Source organism: Anas platyrhynchos, chromosome 2 (assembly GCF_047663525.1).
Source record: "Anas platyrhynchos isolate ZD024472 breed Pekin duck chromosome 2, IASCAAS_PekinDuck_T2T, whole genome shotgun sequence".
NCBI lineage: Eukaryota > Metazoa > Chordata > Aves > Anseriformes > Anatidae > Anas > Anas platyrhynchos.
Window position 1 is genome coordinate 36056373 of NC_092588.1, and position 24100 is coordinate 36080472.

The 24100-nt window shown below is 38.9% G+C and overlaps 1 protein-coding gene across 3 annotated transcripts; it reads left to right on the forward strand.

The window, feature by feature from the left end:
• Positions 1-9: 9 nt before the first annotated feature.
• Positions 10-22513, forward strand: MYBL1 (MYB proto-oncogene like 1). Of its 3 annotated transcripts, none has more exons than XM_027452306.3 (16): positions 10-481; positions 3435-3537; positions 3663-3734; positions 5285-5377; positions 6456-6676; positions 8448-8631; positions 8854-8928; positions 10599-10700; positions 11915-12148; positions 12435-12800; positions 13260-13402; positions 13814-13928; positions 15652-15768; positions 15855-15959; positions 17943-18122; positions 19911-22513. In XM_027452306.3, exons 1-16 carry the CDS (start codon positions 249-251, stop codon positions 20037-20039), a joined length of 2472 nt encoding a protein of 823 aa, XP_027308107.1. In that variant the 5' UTR covers positions 10-248; the 3' UTR covers positions 20040-22513. The 3 variants fall into 3 exon arrangements, with proteins under 3 accessions (XP_027308107.1, XP_027308106.1, XP_027308109.1); XM_027452305.3 differs by having other exon boundaries at positions 11-481; positions 10596-10700; XM_027452308.3 differs by lacking the exon at positions 17943-18122 and having other exon boundaries at positions 14-481; positions 10596-10700.
• Positions 22514-24100: the final 1587 nt, after the last annotated feature.

Here is a 24100-nt window from a genome sequence, read left to right on the forward strand (position 1 = left end):
CAATGGGCGCGCAGTCCGCCTGCGCAGATTCAAACGGCGGCCCGGGAGGGAGCCTGGGCGCGAGATTCGGCGGCAGCCGCCCAGCCCCAGCCCCAGCCCCAGCGCGGGGCCGCGGCCGGCGCTGACAGGAGCGGGAGGAGGGGCCGCGGGCGGACGGGGCCCCGCGCGCTCCGTGCGGGCAGGGCCATGGCCGGGGCTGAGGCAGCCGGGCCGGGCCGGGGCTGAGGGCGGTCGGCAGCTCGCCGCGGATGCCGCGGGGCTCGGCGGGGAGGAGGGGGCCGCCGCCGGAGCCCTGCCCGCCCTCCTCCTCCTCCTCGTCGTCGTCTTCCTCCTCCTCCGGCCGCCGCTGCCCGTCTCCGTCGTCCGGGAGGGCGAGCCCCAGCCCGGGCCCCTGCGGGGGCCGGGGGACGCCGCGCCGCGCCCCGCCGCCGTGGCGGCCCCCCCTATGGTGCGCGCCGAGGATGGCCAAGCGGCCGCGCAGGTGAGCGAGCTCCGAGCCCCGGCACCCCCGCCTCTCCTCCTCCTCCTCCTCCTCCTCCTCCTCGCGGTGAGGCCGAAGGGCCGCCTCGGGTCGGACCTTCTCCTCTGGGGCTCCGGCCCCGGGTGGTCCCGCTGCGGGTTTCCTCCTGCCCGTCCCCAAAATGGGTGTCCCTGCCTTCATGGGGAGGGGGGGGTGTCCCGGGGAGCTGCTCGCTGTGCCTGACCTAAATGGCACGGGGGAGAAACGCGAGGGAGGGACGAGGAGGGAGAAGGATGCGCTGTGCCCATTGCCAGCCTCTGAGCTGCCTCCGGCACCTGGGCTTTGCCGTGCCTTCATCGCCTGGGGGTGCTCCCAAAGTTACAGGCGCCTTCCCCGATGCGAGATCAGCCCCTAAACTAACCCCCATTTTCGGACAAACTGCAAGGGAGGCAGGCAGGGAGGGCTTTGGGGCGCTGCTGGCGTGAGGGACAAAGATGCGGCGGGAGGCGTCGCTTGCAGGAGCCAGCTCCCGGTGTGCTTGGTGCTCTGTCACCAGAGGTTTCCACCCGTGCTGCTGCTGCTGCAAGCGACGGTTTCGTCCTCCCCGAGCTTGATCTCGCCTTATCTGTCAGTGCGGGGCGCTTCGGGGTCAGAACAGAAAATAAAAGCGGCCGCGGATCGCGGGGGAGCCTTTGGGTAGAGCTCGGCAGCCCCAGGGGGATGCTGTGGCGGGTGGCGAGCCCCCAGACGAAATCATCCCAGCTGCCAGTTGGTGCCTTCAAGGTCATGGGCTGAAGCGGGGAGTTAAAAGAAACAAGTTTGGTTCAGCCCCAGATGGACTTAAGTTTAATTTTGTTCACCTGTGCTTGTTTTTTTTTGCATTTGGGAGTTCTTTTTTTTTCTGTGAACGGTTCGCACCTCAGAATTACAAAATAAGCACAACTTGTGTGTGCCTTTAAAGACAGCCGGCACAGCTCGTGCACTGCGTTATTTATTCTTTCAGATTTCTTCATTATTTGAGGAAACTTGGTGCCTGCGTTCCCCTCACGTGGTATCTTAGCCTGGCTCCATAACTGCGAGCGAAAGGTCAAACGAGCAACCCAACACCCTGGAAAGCCTCCTCATAAATCGAAATCCTAAGCAGACGGCCCCAAATATTCCCGTAGGGGTGATTTATACACCCGCTGTGCCCAGCCCCGCACCGGGCTGGCCCCGGTGCCCACGGAAGGTGCCGGCAGCGGAACCTCAGCACCGACCCCAACGGCCGCCGGCCCATCCTACCGGCTCCCTCAGCATTGCTGCCTTTTGTCTTCTGCTTTTCCTATTTCACCTTTTTTTTTTAAAAAAAAAAAAAATCCCTTTTTTAAATCCTCCATCCCTTTTCACCCAACCCAGGGCTGGGTCCTCGAATTAGGTGGTTGTACGGTGGCTGAGCGGGGAGGGCACGTTGACAAAGGGCTTAACCGCCAGGCCAGACTCTTAGGTAGAAGTGGCTTGTGCGGTTTCCTTGGTATAAAATAGGATTGTGATACCAAGATACGCTCCTGAAGTTTGTTGAGAGCCTGTGAGAAAGAGACAAAAAAGAAAAAAGGGGGAGGAGGGAGAGCTCTTAGTTACCTGCGAGCTTAAATCCTATTTTCTTAAGTCCTAAGCCAGTTAAGGCAAAACTCTTACAATCATTGTAATAAAATAGACTTGCAGCTTTTTTTTTTGGTTGGTTGTTTTTTTTTTTTGAGAAAAGGGAACAGCAATATTGACCTGTAGACAACCTTACTGCCTTGCATCTTACTGGCTCCACAGAGTTTTAATGTGTGTGTGTGTTGATGACTACTTCTGCCACATCATGACATTAAGCAGGGACAATCCTCATGAAAGATGTGGTGTAGGATGTAGAAGCAGCATGAGATACGCTGGTTTTGTAAGAATTTGGCGTGTCCTGCCTTGTAGTAAAGCTTTCAAGTAAGTGGTGCTCTCCTGAAGTGACCGTGCACTCGTGTTAGCTGCAGAGCAGATACATCTTGTGAAATAACTCATACACGAGCGGCTGCTCGGCGAGCTGCGGGGGTGAGCTGCACGTCGTGGGTAGTAATTCAGAGCTCTGACACCTAATCAGTTCTCGGGAGACCAGCACAGGTTCATTTCATTACCGGGAAGGGATTTATTTACCTTTGGCTGAAAAAAGAAAGTCATTTTCGAGACTGAGAAGAATTAATAAACGCAGTTTTGAGCATGAACACATGAATTTCGGCTGTCTGTTGCGAAGCACTGACTTACACGTTTAAGAGATGTTTCCACGGAGCATTTCACCGTGCTTCTTTGAAAGGCTTTGTTTGCCAAGGCTGTGAAGGAGGTGTTTCTCCGGTAGGTGGAGCGTGATCTACACGGAGCCACAAGGGCTACCTGGCTTCCTGCCCCTCTGACTCTTACCTTAGAGGGTCAGCCCTGATAGCACAGTTATTTCTTGCTGTGGTATCCCTGTCTTCGAAGCTGGGAGTTGTCTCTAGTTCCTGTAACACCGAGGCAATGCTTTTATTCAAGGCAGGAGACCATTTAAAATCTCAAGCTGATGCTGAATTGCTTGGCAACATTGTTGTGTTTGTTGTATGAGTTAGGGAGACAGAATACAATTGTATCTTTTCAGGCTAGCAAACCCATTCATTTTATATGCTTGCTTATTTAAAGATTCATAAATATGTTACGGAAAGATGATTTTAATATCTTTTGCTTCAGATTTAAGTCTTGACTTGGAATGAGTTATCAGTCTGTATCCCAGTATATGGCCTAGAAACTGAAGTTCATTCTGTTCCTTTGACATAGTGAATATGTCATGTTCAAGCAAATTCCGCGTGTTATAACAATATGTACTGGCTGGGGGAAGAAAGCTTGGAAAGAAAGTTTGGAAAAAAAAATAAGTTATTCAGAGTTATTTTAAACTCAGCTTCTAATATCTTCATTCTTCTGTTGTACTCTGCAGTGAAGAAGAAAATGACCGTCAATACGCAGATCATGACTATGAAGTCCCACAGCAAAAAGGTTTGAAGAAGATATGCAGCAGGGTGAAATGGACCCGGGATGAGGTAATGCTTTATTTTGCTTTAATTTCATTCCTATTCAATATTGCTTGCATGCTGAAATGTGTTATTCTTTAGTATTACATCGAGATAGCACATAGTATTTATTGGCTGAGCTTATGTCTTAACAGGATGAAAGGCTAAAGAAGCTGGTGGAACAAAATGGTACAGATGATTGGGCTTTCATTGCTAGTCATCTACAAGTAAGTTGAATCTTTGCTTCAGTTAAGTTCCTCTCTAATATTTATTTGTTTCAGTCATAACTCTAGTTTGGAATTGAGGTGAAACAAACCAGAAACACTTAGTACTTAAAAATATGTCTATATTTTAAAGGATGCTTGTAATTTGGACTTGAAATCTAGCTCAGATGTCAGAAAACCTTATTAGCTCAGACTGGGACTTGAATGATGATTTGAAATGACTTTTTTTTTTTTTTTTTTTTTTAAAAAAAGCCTATGTCCACACTTGCTGTTTGTTTTTATTGTGGAATATATTCTGACTTTCCAACAGTTAGGAGAGTGGATTGCACCTGAAAGATTGCTTCAAAGAAGCAGGATCAATTTCCTGATCACCTTAGAAAAAGGTGTTTGTATGTTTCTGTTTTGTGTTGCTGTTGTTACAGCAATGTCAGCTTCCCTAACAAATCTTTCCGCCTAATGATACCTTCAGTTGCTATGAAGGAGGTTGGCAGGAGTGGCACAGTGTTGTTACTGATGCTCTTTTGCTAGGAAGATCAACTGGATCTTCAGTTAACAGCAATTAAAGCATTCAGAAGCTGCTGTGGTTTTACTACTATTTGACAAATAAACCCCTTTATTCTGTACAAAAAAGTGAAGATTGCTAGAAGGTGGTTCAAGGGAGGTGATGCAGCCTGTGTTCACCTTCAATTTGTTGCTGCTAAAGCAGAACTGAAATGACTGTATTGCTTTATCCCGTCATACATTTTCGCTTCTCAAAATGTGCTGTAATTTCATAAATGGAAGGTAAAAGCACTACAAGGCTACAACTTCCAAATTTTTTTTGCACTGAAAATAGAAACAGGTAGCCTCTACTGAAAGTCTTTCACAGCTTGTCTTCTCCAGGAAGTGATAAAACCTCTAGTGTGGTTTTAAGCATAGTGTCTAGTTGGGATTAACTTGAAGGTACTGTGCTCAACCTAATTGTAGATGTACCAGTGTTCTGGGTATTTTTTGAGGTTTTGTAGACTGCTTCTCATTTAACTTTGTCTTAGCATGGTAGACAAGCCCAGTGAAATGTTGAACTCAGTACTCGCTATCCAGCAGCTTGCACTGAAGACAGTAAATTAGTGTATCCCAGTGTCATAAGAGGTTTGCTAGTACGCTGTGTTGGGACAGGCTCTTATCTGTATTTTTAGGGATCTGACCAACTACCCTTGTAGTCCCAAACTTTCTTACAGATGCTTTTTAGGGGGTGAAGTGAAAGCTTCTCTTTCATAACTGGGAACAATATTTCAAAAGATCCTTAGTGAAGCTACAGAAAAGCACCATCTGTCCTTAGCAGAAAAAGCAGTGTTGTTTAATTAGTGTGTGTTAGCTAACCTTGATATAAATCTCTTTTCCTTAATGCTGTAGTAAAGAACTGAGAACACTTGCATTCGAGATAAAAAGAACTGATACCTAGAAAAAAGGTCTGAATAAGTCTTTTAATTTGAAATAATATATTAATTTTGGCTAACTAATATTTTAATCTTATGTATTAAAGTTTAACCAGCTACACTGGTCTTCTGTTTCAGAATCGTTCAGATTTTCAGTGCCAGCATCGATGGCAGAAGGTACTAAACCCAGAATTGATTAAAGGTCCCTGGACTAAAGAAGAAGATCAGAGGGTAATGAGAACTAATTGATATTGTGCTCTTTTACTGTAATAAAATTGACATATGGCTGCTAAGAGTGTCTACCTTTTTCTTAGGTTTCATCCCCACATGATGTCTGATGCATCTTGTGACACAGTGAATTACATTACATTATATTTTGCTGTATGTGAAGAAAAAAATGCAGCTGCTTTTAAGCAGATGGAGTGTCTGGTCTGCTCAAGTGTTTCATTTCCCTTTGCTCAGCTTGCTAGCTGAACTCTAGTGCGCTAAGTAGAGGACTTCTCATGGCACCAAAGATCAAAGGTCTTATTTACATCCTTTGTTTCTTGAACCCATCAGACTTACAGGGGTTTGGACTGAGGGAAATTACTTCGTGTTCTACTCTTAAATAAGCTAATAATGGTGGTTTTGATTCCTTCTTCCCACCTCTGTTGATCTGCCCTGCAAATTTCTGCCTCATAAACCTGCACTGCACTTTAGGGAGGTATACATTGAGCTTTCGCATACAGTATTTCAAATCCACTGCTTATTGTCACTGCATAAAACTTGTAAGCTGTTTAAAACCAGTATTTGTCAAATTCTGGTTATGATTTGCCTAATATATCCTTTAACAGTTCTTGTCAGCCTTTTTAAGGAAAGGCTTCTATTGTGTTTAAAAGAGAAAACAAACAGAAACACAAACACAAAAAAAACAACTTTGTAGAGACTGGATGGAGGTTGGAATGGAGGTTCTTATTTCGTGTTGATGCTTTTGAAAGAAGTCAAATCAAGCATCTTCACCAGCTGCTTCTTCCAACTTTCTCATGTCACTTTATGGAATGGATGACCGGAGTCCTGAAACATCCAAATATCTGTTGTCATCAGTATATACTTACATTCTAAACCCAGCGAAATTGGGTTTAATAAACTTTTTTTTTTTTTTAAATAATTTTTAAAAAGCAAAGTCATATTATACCTCTGTAGTCCTACTCTCTTATTAAATTGACTATTATGATCCTTTTCTAACATGGGAATTCATATGTTCTCAGTTTTTTTTTAATTAGGAAAAATTAGGAATTGCATTTATAACATGCTTTTATTTGTGTTCCAGGTTATTGAGTTAGTTCAGAAGTATGGTCCAAAGCGCTGGTCTCTAATTGCAAAACACCTGAAAGGAAGAATAGGCAAGCAATGCAGAGAGAGATGGCATAACCATCTCAACCCTGAGGTAAAAAAGTCTTCATGGACAGAGGAAGAAGACAGAATAATCTACGAAGCTCACAAGCGTTTGGGAAACCGATGGGCTGAAATAGCAAAACTTCTTCCTGGAAGGTGCTTTTCAACTCTATTTGTGTTAAATATTGGAATATGGAAAGCAGTTGTTAAAAAATTCTTTCCAATGTGATTTGCTAGTCAGAGATCACCTGTTGAAACTTGTAACAAGTTCTCTATCTTGATAAATAATGAAACCCTTATCTTTTTAAGATTTTTGCATTTGGTTATGTACTCCTAAAAAGACAGAAAACCAGAGAAGGTTCTCTAGCATCCTGCAGGTTCCTTCAAAATCCTCCTGTTCACTTACAATACATCTAATTTAAAAGAGATGAAAAAGTTCTTGCAGAGCTAAAGAAAGTTCCTGCAAGTAATAGGGGAAGAATGCCTTAACATCCTATGAGTTGATATCAAAGTGCCTTCATTAACATACGTTTTAGGGTGACTTCCTTTTTTTTTTCCTAATTTTTGTGCAACACTTTTTTTTAAACTGGGCACTCAAAAGGAGACTCTAAGTAACCTTCAAAACTCCAGGCTTAGGAATTGTGTATTGCAAATCTTGTTGATTACCATGTAGACTCTAAATTAAGAATGAATTGTATGCGTTGTTCTCCTTATCTTTGTTTTAAGTATGATTGCCAACTTACGTGCTTGTAGAAAACTATTTCAGTGTACAAAAAGTTCAATGAAATAAAATTTTAGCCTTGTACTGTTAATAATTCAATGTTAAGCTGACCCTCTGAATTCAGTGTGTATATTCAGGAGGTGACTGTCTAGCATGTTCATAAGGGATGTCAGCTCTCGTTATGATGGGATAATGAGTCCTTTGGAATGTGTGTTTAAAAGTTTGAAGTTTTGATAAAGTATTGAAGCCATGAATTGCAGGAAATCCTTTGAAGGAATGGGAAGGGAATGGCTAGAATCTGAATAGAATTTCAGGGAGGGAAGATGAGATTGTAAAGACAGAGGCGTTCCTCATTTAGTAACTTACTAATTGAAAATAAACCCAAGATGAGCCTCTTACCTGTAGGTCAGATCCTAGACATGGGCGATGGTGAAGAGTCTAACACTAATGGGATGAAAAAGGGGAATACCTCTTGGAGTTGAGCTCTAGTGAAGCATACCTCTCTCTAATGCCAGTAGTAATATTGCTAGTATTTTTGGTTGTAGTGAATTCATCCTCTACTCTTGCCTAGTATTAAAAGTGATTTCACCATGCTTGTCAAACTGCAGGCCTTTTGTTTCCAAGGGAGTGGCAATAGCTACTGGTCTTTTGCCATGCCTGCTTTCCCCAGACAAAGTCAAGGCACCAAGAGATAGTGGGATGTTCTTCCACAAAGCTCATGTGCAGCTTCAGAGCTGGGAATGCATACTGTCATTTTAGAAAAGATGATTTCAGATGGTAAACCCTGCCCGTTGTGCTCTTATCACACTGCAGGACAGTAGGCTGAGTGCTTTAGCTTGATGTTCTGCAAATTTGTAGTACAGGGTAAATGATCTAGTGATACTGAACACATTGATGTTGTAAGTATCTGAGGAAAAAAAAGTTCCTACCCATGATCATAGCCAAAACCAAGGCTTTCTCTCTTCTGCTCCTATCTTCCTGCAGACTTCAAATTCAATAGAAGGAAGTTTTGAAAAGAGCAGTTTTCTAGTAATTCTGTCAAAAAAAACAACAACAAAAAAACACTGATAGAACTTTCAAAGCTACTGGAGCTTTCTGGATTTGTGGCTTCAGATTAACCCACTTGTAACAAACCCTGTGAACTATGCCATATGTTAAGCTTTCTGAGATACGGAAACCAGTTATTGTTGTGCACTTTCATTTTAGGACTGATAATTCAATTAAAAATCACTGGAACTCAACAATGCGAAGAAAGGTGGAACAGGAAGGATATTTACAAGATGGTATAAAGTCCGAAAGAGCTAGTTCATCCAAACTTCAACACAAACCTTGTGTGGCTATGGAACACTTGCACACTCAGAATCAATTTTACATACCTATTCAGACACATGTAAGTTCTAAATTCAGAATAATTAGTGTTTCCCAGTTTCAAATTGTGTGTTGCGTTTGGAACTAGAAACAAATCTGTAAGAATGAAGATCTGTTAAATATTTTTGTGATGGTATGGTAAGTAATGGTTTCTAAACTATAATAAATATTTTATATGTAATAAACTAGAGCTACTTTTATAGCCTTTTTTTTAAGGGTATGTAAAATGATTTGTGTCTTTTAGATTCCAGCATACCAGTATGCCTCACCAGAAGGCAGCTGTATAGAACATGCTTCTGCTTCTGCCAACTTAGTTCAGGTAAATTGTGTGTTGGAAATGAAGAGACTGTACCATGTATTATACTGTAAAATGAAGAGTAAACACATAGCTTCAAAATGTCTCTAAGTTTTTATCACTCATCTAAATTTCTGTATGTTCCTCTGTAAGAAGATTTTCTGACTCGGTTGATAGATAGTTCTAGATAGGAAAAAAGGAGCTGTCCTCATAGATCCCAGTGCTGCAAGTGGTTTTGTTTGTTGTACTCTTTTTTCCTCCTTAGGAGAGCTTTATTAGATGATAATGAAGGGCACAATATGTTATTTCTTTATGTAGTATGTGGGCACAAGAGTTGTGCTTATTTCTGATAGAAGTATGGCTTAAAACATAGTTATTAGTGAAATATTTAGATAAAAATTACAACCTGTTTGTATTACTTAACTCCTGTGAGATTTAAAGATGGGATTTTACTACTTTATGTATGTATTAAATACAGTATCTGAAAAGATTCCGTTCAAATAACTAAAAGTTATGGCTGTACTTTTTTTGTTCTCAGTATGCTTTATCTTTTGTGACTGATGAACACTTGTCAATCAGCTGAAAACGCTGTTTTGCAGCATTCTGTATACTAAAGCATTGAGAAACTGTAAAGAAAAAAAAACAAACATCAAAAACATATTGGTTCCATTTTGCTTCTTGTTTACTAAGTAATGGATTTGAAATTCCTTGTGTGGTACAGACTAAATGTATATCTTGGCTGGCAATATGACTTCCTAGAAGAATTTTTGTGAGTTTGAAATCAATAAAACAGTTTGACATAGGGAAACATAGATGTTTTGTTTGCACTAGGTGTGTTATATTCGTTCTGCAGAACTCTGTACCTAACTTTAAGTTTCCCTGTGCAGTTCATCTGCTTTGTAGTGAATTTTCTTCCCTGATCTCAGTATATGAATACAAATCCTAGCAAAGCCTCATGACACAAAACTTCTGACACTCTGGATTGTACTATAATAAAGAAATGTTTAAGATACTTGCTGCTCCTTGAAATCCTCCCTAAACCAGGGAGTATAACTAGTCTTGAAGCTCCTGGCATATATTTTCACTTGCCTGTATTTATAGCAGTATTAGAAAGTTTTAGGGAGATTTAAAAAACAAAAACAAAACAAAACAAAAAAACAAAACAAAACAAAACAAAACAAAATAAAACCAGAACATGATTAACTTGTTTTAATTTCTGATAGTAGTGGTAGAATGGTTTGTCGGGACATTCTGACAAGAAACGTTGATTTGAAACAATTTGTTACTTCCTTACATGCTTATTTGAGGGAAAAACAAATCATTCAAAATTGTAGGAAACACATGAGAACACAACACAAGCACATCTATCGAGTTGCCAGTACTGTTGCTTCTATGAAAGGTGGAACTGAATAACTTTTATAGTTAAAAAGTGCTATAGTATACTTAGCATTTATAGAGCACATTAGAAACCATATTAGCTTGTTAACACCAGATTCATCTCCTGTTAATCGCTGGAGTTGATTTACTTGCAAGTGACTACTGTGTTACAAAATATGACGCAGCTGGAATGGCTCTGTTCCAGCTATGTGCAGATGGCTGGTAAAAATGTAGCTGAAGTATGATGTAGATCCTTGCTGTGAAAGGGTGACAGAAGTGCAAAATAGTAATGGCTTCTTTCTTCAATTTTTCAGCAGTCATTTATTGATGATGATCCTGATAAAGAAAAGAAAATAAAGGAACTTGAATTGCTGCTTATGTCAGCAGAGAATGAAATCAGAAGAAAGCGAGTATCATCTGTAAGGACTGTAAATTTCTGTAAATATTTTTATATGCTTTACTGAGATTAATCTTTGGCATGGTCAGGCATGTTTGGATTTGTATGGTATTTTTTCATCTGACCTCCTAAAATCAAAGCTATTGTTCAGCTATAAAACAAACTCTATATGTTAAATAGAAGCAAAATACTTTCAGTGCCACTTTCTAAACTGAAAACAACAGAAATGTGACCTGCAATTTGACACTTACTCCTAATTTTAGGCCTGCAATTTAAATTCTTTCCAAACGGCAGCAAATGCTTGTTGATACCACTGCAATTCAGTTTTATAGATCAGCAACGTCAATTAACTGTACATCAGAGAAAAGTGAAAGATGTATTGGATTTGTCCTATTTGATTTCAAAAGTTTATCTCTGGTCCTGTGTATTATTTTTTGTCAAACTTCGGTGTGTGCTTGCAGTACATATTATCCACATCTGGACATACCAAATACTATATAAATTTGCACTGTACGTAATTTTCATGTGCTTGAGTAGAATGGGAGAAGCTTGCAGATGACAGACGTTTCCTCAGAAACAGAGGGCTGTGAGCAACGTCAAATATTTAACCCAACCTTACTGATTGGTATTTTAGATTACAGGTCAACCTCCAGTTTTATGTGATTGAGCTTTCTCTTGAAACAGTGTGATGTTCTCCTTATACAGTAGAATCCACATTGTTTCTAGATTTTCAGTGCAAACCAGAATCTGCTTCTTGAGCACTAAGTGGTATACTAAAAGGGAATAACCACTTAGAAGTTAAGCAAGCTGTCAGGGTAGAATCTTCAATAAAAATCTGATCATACTGGAATTATTTCACATTTTAGGAAGTTTCTAGCCTTAAAACGTACCTTGTACTTTAGTGAAGATGATTTTGTAATATGCTAATGTTCAGGAACACAGGAAATTTCATCACGGATGGCTTCCAATACAACCCATAATTATCTATGTACGAGCATGCATAAGATATGAATGAAGATTGAGATAAAAATCTGACAGGATTTGAGAATGTTTAGTTGTATTAACATAAGGAAAACACTAACTGCATTCATGCAAACAGATAATTGGTGTTTGAAAGAGAAAAATTTAATAGTTTAGCTTAGTCTTTCCACATACTATTTATTTTCTCCACTTAACAAATGACTCTGTTCAACTTCTAAGTTGAGTAAGGTTAACATATTTCTTTATACTTTTTAGCAAGCTGGAAGTTTACCTACTTGGTCTGGAAGTTTTGTCATGGAAGACTGTGTGCCTAATACACTAAATAGCCTTGGGGAACAAACAAGCGAGTTCTACAGCATGGATGAGACCCAGGGCGTATCTGTTCAGCAGAATTCACCCACTAAGTACTTGGCTGTGGAAGCAAATGCAGTGTTATCATCTCTACAAACCATTCCTGAATTTGCAGAGACACTAGAGCTTATTGAATCTGTAAGTCTGTATTCATTCTAACAAAAAGTTTATTTAGGGACATCAAAACTTTAATGGATATAAAATGTTTCTGTGAATGCATTATTGTGCACTTGTCCGTAGTTTCACCTGGATTGAATGATTTTTTTTATTGCCTGCTTTAAAACATTCAGAGTTTTAGCATTGTGTGGAAGGAGTATAATACAGTATGTGGCTTCTGAAGGTAGAAAGCTGTTAGATAGGTGAGTCGTGAAATAATCTCAGATAAGTCTGCTAGTTTTTGACTGTTTTCTATCTTGCCTCATAGGATCCCGTAGCTTGGAGTGATGTCACCAGTTTTGACCTTTCAGAGGCTGTTGCATCTCCTGTCAAGCCAGCTCCAGTAAAATTGATGCGGATTCAACACAACGACCGGGCTGCAGAGTGCCAGTTTAACGTCGGTATTGTGCTCGATGGCAAAAAACACAATGGCAGTGGTGAGGAAGAAGGAATTTGTTCAACAACCCCGAACGTAACAAAATTCAGCACTCCACCTACTATCCTAAGAAAGAAGAAGAGATTGCGTGTTGGGCAATCACCAGTTAATGAACTGAACGATGGCTTATGTAACGATGCCATCAATGTTGCACTAAAGCATACACCAGTGAAAACACTACCATTTTCTCCATCACAGGTGAGTTTATTTTTAAATACAGCTAAGCTAGGAAGTCTGCAGAGTGTGGATTATAAATTACTTTATCCCCTCGTAATACATTACAGCCTAAACAAATATATTTAAAAACTTCTTAAAACGTGTATATAAGGGTAGATCTATCAAAAAGATTTTTTAAAAGAACATGTTTGCTTTGTTTGGAAAATTAACGTTCGTGCTGGGGGGAATTAATGTCTCAGTTCACTCTTTTTCATGCAAATGGTTGTAGATAGAAGCTTATTGTCTATGGCATAAACAAGCAGTAAGAATTTTTTACAAGTTTCAGTGATGAATACGGCAAATGTCTTGGAGTATAAGTCACAGCTTATTGGGGCTTATCAGTAAAAGCTCTTCTGATATATGTTTATATGTTTTTAGTGCTCAATACAATGGTGAAGCTTTGTCCTTCAAGTTGACTTAGTTTTTCTCTCTTGTGCTTAGTTTTTCAACACTTGCTCTGGAAACGAACAATTTAACCTTGAAAATCCTGCATTCACATCAACACCAATCTGTGGGCAGAAAGTTCTCATTACGACTCCTCTACACAAGGAAATGACACCAAAAGATCAAAAGGAAAACGTTGGGTAGGGTTATGACATTAAGCATTTGATGGTGTTGCTCAATATATGCAAGTTTTTCTAAATGCTGAGAAATTAGTCTACCTGTTTGTGTGCTATGAATGACTTTTAGAAACCCTCACACTTCAATATTTGTGTACTAATGTAAACTGGCTTCCTGTTTTTAATTTAACAGGTGGTTAATTTTTTTTTTCTTTTTTGAAATACAGAACAAAATCCATTTAAAGTTCTTATATACCTGGGGCAATATTTTGGCGATTTTAATACTTGATTCATGGTGGTGGTATCTATTGTGTGAATTAAGGTATTTCTTAAATTGTTTGTTAGATTCATTTTATTAGATTCATGTTATCACATTACTGTTGATAAAGTAAAATATTAAAATGCATGTGTGAACACTTCTCTATGTTTGAATAGTTTTAGAACTCCCACAATTAGAAGATCTCTGTTGGGTTCAACACCGAGGACACCAACTCCTTTTAAAAATGCTCTGGCTGCTCAGGAAAAAAAGTATGGTCCTCTTAAACTTACGGTATGTGATGACATCATTTATTTTCTTCTTTTTTAAATTGTGTCCTCTTGTTTTTGAGATATTGTGAGCCTCAGCATGATCTTGAAAAGCATTTTCAAGCAGCGCTAATGTCTCAGCGAATTTCAGCATTATTCAAGAGAACAGCTAGACCATAGATTAGAAAAAAAATAAAATGTTTAATGTGTTTCAGACTTTCTATGCTGAACAGACTGGCATCCCTCAGTGTAGTATGAAGGCATTGCCTTTTTGAATGGTATTCAGTACATGCAAACACTTGACACACAGTAATCTAGGAGTTCTGACATAGACTAAAACATTGTTTCTGCATTTGTGAGGTGTTTTAAATTTGTGCAGCCGTGCTAACATTGTATCTCCTTCTAGGTAGTAACATCATTGTCTGAGAACCAAGTTTTAATACTTGCATTCTGGTTTTCAAACCACAAAATTATAAGTGAGAGAGGGAAAGGGGGTGTGTTCTCCAACCAGATAACCCTGTAAGAGCAAACTGGAGAAGATAAATGACCGAATGAGTGACTAATTGCTTATTTTAACCGATGTTCACGTTTAACTTGAAAAAATGCACTATCTGAATCTTCTGGGCCATGTAAGAGCTGAGCTGTTTTTTTGCTTTTGGCTCTGCTGTACTGCTAGGATTGAAACCAGATAATTATCACAGCATGCTAGTATTCTGAGCTTTTTTGGATGGGAAGATGTTTAGAAGTGTTATATCCCTCCTACGGGTTTTCTTGAGTGAACTCTAGAATTTTCTTCAATCTAAAAACAACCCCCTAATTTAGGAATTCATGTTTCTTCTGATTCTTCTGGCTGTCACAGAAGACCTTTTTTAGTTGACTATGAATAATGTTACATATTTTTCAATTAATCCAATTTTTGCTCCCTTCTTAGCCTAGCTAAGGCATGCTAATGCATAATAACTTTTGGAATTCAGTAGACATATGCTTTTAAAGTTCTGAAAAAATTCCAGCCAATGTATATTGACTACTTCTTTTTTTGCAAACACAGAAGGTAGCTCAGACTTTGCCACAGGGCTTGGCACCATCTGTGTTACCCTATAGATTCACAGTCTCTCACTATGCAAATGGAGTGGTTTGGCATTTCTGTTTCTGTCCACTGTTAACCTCCTGTTCAAAATCAAATTTTGAGGGCTTAAGGGAATTCTTCTCCTGTTGGTACACAAAGGAGCCATCTGTATGGCTTCTGTGAAATTCTGTACTGTACTTAGGACTATCAATGTCTTATTCAAAGATTTGTGTTACGATTGATATAAATTCCTTTCCCAACAAGAGTCAGACTTTGATAGTACACTTTTTAGTATGTTTGTGTGCATATATGCATACATGTCTTTCTGTGTTTAGTATTTATAAAGAATTTTTATCCCTTTGTCAGTGAGTAACTATTGCTAACAAATGTGAACAAATAGTTCACATCATCTTTGATGCTATCTTGTGTGGTTTTTGTTTTTGTTTTTTTTAGACACAGTGTGCAAGTATATGCTTTATCTGGCTACAAATAATGTGGAGTAATGTGAATTATAAAATCTCTGTAGTCTTGAAATGTTGATCTGTAGCTTATTAACTACAATGGCTTAAATCCTTTATCTGTTATGTTTTGCAAGATCTTTTATCTGGCAGATATAGAATGTGGTAAAAAATAGAAACTAATAGACTTCCTGTATTTTCTCCTCCAATTTTAATTAACTTAGTCGCAACCACTTGCCTTCTTGGAGGAAGACATTAGGGAAGTTTTGAAAGAGGAAACTGGAACAGATATATTTCTCAAGGAGGAAGATGACTCTGTGTATAAAAGCTGCAAGCAGGAGGTAATTTCACAATAATAATTTCAGATAGGAAATAACTGCTTTTCAATAATATTTTACAATCTTTCTTTGCAAAATGTTTATTGCAGCGCAATTCTTCTAAAAAAGTCAGAAAATCACTGGTCCTAGATCCATGGGAAAAAGAAGACCTTGGTGCCCAGCTCTTTGCTGAAGATAGTGGTTTGGATGTACAGGTCGGTATTAAATTATTAAAGAGCATCACTGGCAGCAATATTAACATAAAATTGAATATTTTTCACTGTATCAGCTAAAGGTTAGAATCATAAATCTATGAAATGAAATCACCTTAATGTTGAACTATTACTTTAAGTACTTAAGCAATACTTGAACATTGCTCTTCCATTCATGAATTCTTTCTTTCAGGCCCTCAGGGCAGGGAAGCGGGAAATTTTGACTAGTGAAGTGGTGTGGATGCTTAGCAGGCTTGCCATTACAGCAGCATACTTTCCATGCTGGTTAACTAATAAGCTTTAGCATACACAGTACGCTGAAGCTGTCTGTAATTCACCAAGTAGATGGCATTTACCCCTGTGTTTTGCATGCTTGACGATGTGGTAGGCATGATTTGAGGATACGTAATTGCATATTAGGCAGCATGTTTTTCCTTTTCCCACTTCACATAATAGCAGGATACTTTAAGAAACACCAAGTGTGTGGGAGATAAAGTTTGTGGTTTTCCTCTGCCTGAAGGAATTCAAATAATTCTCCCTCAGCAACCAAGAAATCAGGAGTTCAGAGATGGGACTGTCTTGGTCTTTCATTTCTTTCAAAAGTGGCCCAATATTTTTTCTACTTGAGTGACTGAATAAATTAATCTTTAGTCATGTAGTTTGTGGGAAAGCTTTATTATAATAATAGTTCTTAATTAAGCACTTGCATTATTTTCTGAAAGAGCAAATGTCTATGAATTGCAATCAGGTGTTAAGTGATGTTCAAGAGGTAGGAGATAAAAACGAACAGGTGCTTAAGTCAAACCCCTTTCTGTTTATTGTAGCTGTTTTTCTAAATTCCCTTCTTAAATGCTTCAGACTCCACTACAAGCCTAGGTGTCTGTCTTACCGGGTGTTAGGTGCTCTGCCACCTAGTGGAAATCCTGTGCTTCCCTAAGAACACCTCCGGCTTCTTGTACTCCTCATTGCTGCAGCCATTCAAAACGGAAACAAATATTCAGTGGTCCCTTAGTAACGTCTTGTTATGCCATGCTATATTGTGCATCACTGATGGTCAGCTTATCGAGCCTAAACCAAGATACACAATGAGTTTTTGGTGCATAAGAGACAGTGGATTGGGAGAAATTGCTTTTCCTCTATCTCAGTGAGGGATGCTGATGCAACAGGAACATTGTGTCCTACGAAGAGAGATGGTGGTTTAATACCTGATTTAGAAATCAAAAATGTGCTAGTCCTTAAGTGGAAATTGTGTGCCAGTGGGGAGATAAGTTAGGAGTGAGGTCTAAGGGAGAATATGTAAAGGCAGTTAAACACATTTTAATAGTGTATTTTTGCAAGTGAACAAGTACATACGCCACAGTTACTCTCATCTAATTTCATACTCTTAAACTGTGATATACCTTTCTCCATTTTTGCTCTAGTAAAGCTGGATTATTTTCTTCTTCATTTCCACAAATGTTATCAGCATATGAAACTCTTCAGTGGAACTGCCAATCTAGTGCTTATTTCAGTTCTTAAAGCAGTTCTTCCTTTGATACTGATCTTGATATGTTTTTTTTTTTTTTTACTCTAGTTTCCTTGTCCTTACTTTCACAAGGGTTGTACTAAACTGAATTACAAGTGTTGTGTTTTTTTTTTCTTTAGAACTGTTCTGTAGTTACCACTTGGCTTGATAAAATTTGCTCGTAACAGAATGATATCAGCTGTAGCAAGGCTTTATATGGAAGAGAGAAACTTCTACTCAGTAATGCTGAAACCATGCTAGCAGCTAATCATTTTACTGTGCTCAGTATTGGCTGTGAATCCTAGTGTAGAGCAGGCTGGTTCGCTTATGTGGTGTTCATCGCTTCCTTTCAGTTTTTTTTCCTAGGGTCTGTCTAATAGTATTTGCTTTGTTTTCATTTTGGCTTCTTTTCAAGCAGTTGAATATTATTCCAATGAAATACTAATTATTATTCATGTTCCCTACCCGCTTTTTTTTAATAGTCAGAAAATGTATATACTACGTCTTTATTAATGATACCATTGTTGGAAATACATGACAACAGATGTAACCTGACATCAGAAAAACAGGATACAAATTCATCAAACAAAGCAAATGCAGTAATTAAGAAGAAACTGAATGCATGTGCTTCAAAAAATGTCAAAATGGAGAAAGCTCTTCAGGTCTGGTTTCAAAGTATTCTGTTAGTTTGGTTGGCTGGTTAACTATTAAATAATTTATTTTGTCTCTGTCTTGTAACATCTAGAACAGTTCTATTCAGTTATCTTGTTTGGGTCAGTGTTTCCATTATCCATATTTCTCAGAAGTTGGTTGTACGGTCCATGAAGTGTTTGCTCATACCCAAGTTCATTAAATGTGACTCTGATGCTTCAATAAATGCTCCCTGAGATTTAAATATGTGTACTTGTGACGGGGTCAGGATAGCAGAGATGTAGAAAATAGGATTGGGTGCTCAAGTCAAGCACTAAGAAAGTTTGTAGCACTGACTTGTGGCAAACTGAACATCCACAGCACCTACGTTTCTTGAATTTGTCTGGTCCTTGCTTCATAATAATCCCAGTGGGATTCGTTAAGCAGAATTAGTCCACAGGTTCTGTTTGGTAATTGTTCTTGTAAAGTGCCTGTTCTTGTACAACACTATATTTTCCATATCATTAAAACTGTTGATTGGTTCAGCTAGTGGAACCTAGTTTGTGTGTGGGTGCTTGTGTTTTGACCACCAGGTTTAGGGAGAGATTCTCTTTGATTCAGTTGGCACCTGTTCCATTTTGCCCTCTATAAGTTAATGTCTCTTCTCAGAACATCCACTTGTCTGAATAAATCAAGGGGAAAAAAAAACAGGCAAGGCACCTGGAGTCTGATCTTCTGTGTTCCACTTAATTGCTCTAACAATGTTTTTAAGTACAGGTCCAACAGTATTTCTTTCTGATACTTCTTAATGAGAAGGAAGAATAAACCTCCTATAGTTGTTCCAAAACAGAACTAAATGCTGTGAATTGCAGTAAAGGTACACATCTATCTGACTGAGAAGTATGCACTTCTGAATACTTGAAAAGGAGGGCTTATTACTGGATTTGCTAATATTCTTATTGAACCATCTCACTCTTTTCCTCCTTTCTCCTCAGAGAAATTCCCTCTCAGTTTACTGGCTCCTCTAAACATGATGCCTTGCCATGAAATACACAGAAATTCAAATGGCTGATTTTCTCTCTGATTTTTTTTCCTCTGTTACATGTTCCTCTCCTTCCCTCCTGCATGAACTAGAATCTTGCTTTCTTCATAATGCTGCAGTCTGCTAGTGTCAGGTCCAATTTAGAGCTGCTACAAATCAGCTTGAGGTTCAATAACTCATGTAAATGTGCAGGATTTACTTCATGGAAGAAGCAGGACTAGTGGCTCAATTATTCTTCCATTCATTATTTTTACTCCTAATGCCTTTGCCATTTCTAATACATCCCCAAGATGTCTTACTGTTCTTCCACAGCTGTCAGTTTGATTCAATGAAGTCCTTTACAGTATCTTTTCAGCTGCCAAACCATTTTGCCTTCCTTGGTGTCACCAGACAGCTGTCAATAATGTGTTTTGCTGCCTGTTCAACTTAGCATGTTTGAAGGGAAAGATATCCAAAAAGAAGATGACTTAATTAACTTCTCTTTTATGTTTCAATTGTTGAACTAATCTGTTTTTAAGAGCATTTTTGGTGTGTGTTATAGCTTAAAAATGCAACACAGATATACTGCTGCTGAGCTGGATTGGGGGGTGCGAAAGAGCTTTGTCACAGATTTTAGGTATTGTATTGTAGACTAGAATCCTTCACATTAAAATGAAGCATTGCTTGAATTTGATAATTTATTACTACTCTGGAAGGCTGCATGAGACTTATTTAATTCTAATGAAGAAGTGTTTTAGTTAAAAGAAGAATCTTTTTAACGGAATTCTCTTTTATGCAGTCAAATTGTGAATGGGAAGCAGTTGTTTACGGAAAAACAGAAGATCAACTTATCATGACTGAACAAGCACGAAGATATCTGAGCACATACACAGCCACCAACAGCACTTCAAGGGCTCTGATTCTGTGATGGTCACTGCAACTGACAACCGTCTCTTTCCATTGAAACTGACTCAATGTCGAAGGAGATTCCAGCACAATACTTGTGAATTAAGTATTTACTTTGAGACAGTCTGCTAAGGGAAACCTTAAAGCTTCCTTTCTTCTCTTGACTGACAAAGAACAGACATGAAACTCTACCAAGGGATAGTACAACCAGTTCTGCAATGCGTTTCTTACATATTCAAAAAGTAACACCCTGAAATACCATAAAGAATGGTAAAGAGCATTGCAGTACACATCAACTCACAGTTTTTAAGTCTATTTTTCATATTTATTCTTTTGACTTGCATTGCTTTTTTCTGCTAGTGCATTTTTGATATAGAGTAGGTTTATAGGTTGTTAATGGTTTCTGAATGAGCAACATACGTGACTGAATGTGCTTTTGCTTATGTAGCATTTTTCTAGTATACAAAGAAACACAATGGAGAGGTGTAAAAAGGAAGGATAGAAAGTTGCACTACTAATTTTTTGGTATGCTGCAAAACAGTGAAATTAACTACAGTGTTAAATATATTTATTTGCGAATGGTACTTAGAAGTAGGCAGAGGGGGTGAATTAGGTTTTAGTGTAAAGCATCAGTATTTTCTTCATAAATCTCAAAATGAGATGATTGTTGAATGTATTGTACAGTATGTAGGAACAGGGAAAATTTTGTAAATTGGAAAGGAGTCTTTTTATAATTTATTTTCATTTTAAAGCTTAAATGTAGATATTTATATGTATGCAGGTTGTCTAGAAGCCAACGTTGTTTCCTGTTAAAACAGCTGAAATGAAAAAGGACAAGTTTAACCTTAAAGTATGGTATAGCAGAAGAATTACAGAGGTGAAGTGTACAAATCTATACTGTATGTTACATCTACATAAAGATTGCACTATAAACCTTAAATCATGTTGGTCTACAAAATAGTTACAAGGTATACCTGAAATACAGCTACTGGTCCCATACCTTGTTTTAATATATTTAGAAGAGAAGGTTAGGGTCCTGTACGTGACCCAGGAGTACTTTGTCCTGCATAGGAGCTAAAAATTAATGCATTTTTTATCTTTTTTATTTTAGAAGAAACTTGGCACCTTGGATCTCAAAATGGTTTTATCTGCACTTAAGTTTGACCATTATATACTTACTAAATGTTTGAAGAGCAAAGAACATTCTTTTATTTATGAAAATCTTTGTCCTTATTTAAAGTAATACAGGTCACAACAGTTGCTTTAGTTGCCTATTTTAGGTATTTGCACTTATTTTATGTCTTTTTTTTTTTTTTTGAAGGAATGTTTTCATTTGCTTTCGTTGTAGAAATTTTTATGTAGTTAATTTCTAGCAAATTGCAACGGTGTGTTATCAACAAATACTGACAGGTAAATAGACTTGTACACTGTAGTTTTAGCTATTTATAATTCAAACACTCTTCCTCTCCACTCCCGGGTGTGCTGCTACAGATAGTGGCAGAATCGGCTTGCTGCTATGAGAGATGGAAAGAGCGAGCATCATATGCACTGTATGTAAAATTACAAAATGATGTCAGGTTCTCTAGTTAACTTTATGAGATCAACCAGTACTATGCAGGGTGTGGAAAGTATTCCTATCATTTCAATATCAAAGATGGTAGAGAATAATTTATTAATGGAGAATTTTAACGTGATGAGTGGCACAAAGAAAGTAAATGGTTATTCAACTTTTTTAAACATCTCAGAGCTTATACAATCCTTATTTTTAGATTTTTTGATATTAAATATTCGCCTGGCTATGATAGTAGTAGGCATAAACATTTTTAGCAGTTTTTAATTCAGATCAAAATTTTTAGGGGGGGAGGGGAATTGAGAGTAATGGGATTGGAAAACACCCATCATGCCAGGATTAACCTCACCTATGAAAGCTGGGAAGAGGCAATTGGAATTCTTGGCAGTACAAGATTCAGATTACCAGAATGGATTTAACCAAAACATTTTATGCTGGAGACTGCATTTAATTCCCAAAGGATGAAATAACACCTTGAGAGAGAATGACTATCTGGAATCTGGATGATATATTTCAGTAGAAGTGGTATCACAAAAACTGCCTATGCCAAGTTTAAGCATAGTTTTACGATAAGTAGTTTTAATTTGTGTTGGTATTGGTTGGATTGTCTAGTTAACTCCTACTTTGTTGCTTTAGCAAGAAGGTTTTAATCTTTGATATGTCAGGCATCTTTTATTACTTTTTGAATGTTGTGTGCATTTGCATTTCTTTCAGTTTATAAGTAGATTGTACATGCAGCAGCCAAACTTGCATGAAAATTCAATACATATTACTCCATTTTTTTGTTTTAAGGTTTGACATAATGTACAACAAATGCTTTGTTTATCTTTGTTTTTGTTGTACTACAACTTTTCTTTTATGTAAGACTCTCACATACAATACAGACCGTATTAATGTCAGAAATAAAGCATCTATGTACCAGGTTACTGCACGTCCCTTTTGTTGGAGAACCGAAACACTTGGTGCTCTTTAAAGCAATGTCTCTGTATGCATGTGCATGTGATGCTGCAAGTAGCTTAACCTTTTCTGGACTGGGCACAGAGAAAAAGTGAATGTGTGAGTCAGTGGGTAACAGAGCAACACATGCTTCAACCCAACCTGCTTGTAAGCCTCAAGCTTTTTTGTGTTCCCATTGTTTATATGGTAGAAGTGATGTTATTCTAATAAGTGTGCTTGGATTGTGGGAGCTAAAAGCAAGAGTAAGCTGTACAGCATGATTTTTTTTTAATACCAGCATGCCTTAATCTGAATATGACTTTGTTTTATCTTGAGACATGGGCATTCATTGCCTTTCCCAGTTTTGTGACAAAATATAAACATTAAAATAAGATTATCTCTTTAAGGAAAAGGATGAGGGACTTAACACAAGTCTATTCATATGTCCTGGTAACTTGTATCATCTACCTTTAGACTGTATTAGCAAACGGGGTGACTTTTACTGGGGCTGTGATAGCCAGACTATGGTGAATATCCTGCAGACCTGCTCATATTTCATAGAATCATAGAATATCCTGAGCTGGAAGGGACCCATAAGGATCATCAAGTCCAATTCCTGGCACCGCATGAAGTTTTCCATTGCTTGAGATAAGTGAGGTAGGCACACTTTTGGCTGGTGGAAATTGGGGCAAAGCACAGGTAGATGAGAGTGAAGTCTCTCTAAGGATGTGGCTGGTGAATCTGTCTTTCCTGTGTCGACCTTGCTCAGTGAAAGTAACCGGAGCAGACGGACAGCCAAACTTGGAGTATGCCACAACACTGTTTGGTTATACGCAGAGTTTCTGAAAGCTTTACTTCAGGGCCTGGCTGTATTTGTAAGAAACAGTCTTTGAAGGAATAGAATAGTGAGAACGAGCCCAGTTCATGCTACTACTAGTCTGGTTTTACACGAGAATAACTCCTCTGGAGTTGTACCAAATTAAAATTGACACAGCACTGTGAGTGAATCAAGCTTCAAGAAAGAAGAGCCTTAACACTGGATGCTGGCATGACCACAGTGGCATCATGCATGTGACCAAGCTCCACCTACACAATGCAAACAACAAATATTCTGAATCTGGAATTGATTCTGGCATCTAGTTTTGTGGCAAGCATTCTGGTACAGGTTCGGCACAGAGGCAGTAAACATACTAATGTCTCCTAATACTTGGCCTCACTTAAATTTTTTTCTTAAGTTTCCCTGACCTTGGATAAGCTTAAGCTTTGCAGGCTTAAATGCTTACTTTCATTAGGGAGCTGTGGGTTACTGTTCCTGTGCCAGCTGAGCCAAAAGGTTGGTTCCTCTTGGAGCTGCAGCACACCTGGTCTGTGTGGCTTCCCCGGGAGGACAGCCTGTCCCTCCAGTGGGCTGGACTCTCGCCCTGCAGCCTGGGGGGAACAATAGGGCCCTTGTAGTCCTGCCAGCGTGTGTTAGGAGCAGCTTTGGACATTTAGCCCTAATGTTGCAGTTTTGCATAAAGTAAAAATCTGAGTGCTTGTACCCGCTGTGTTACACCTCTGTGGTTACGGAGAAACAT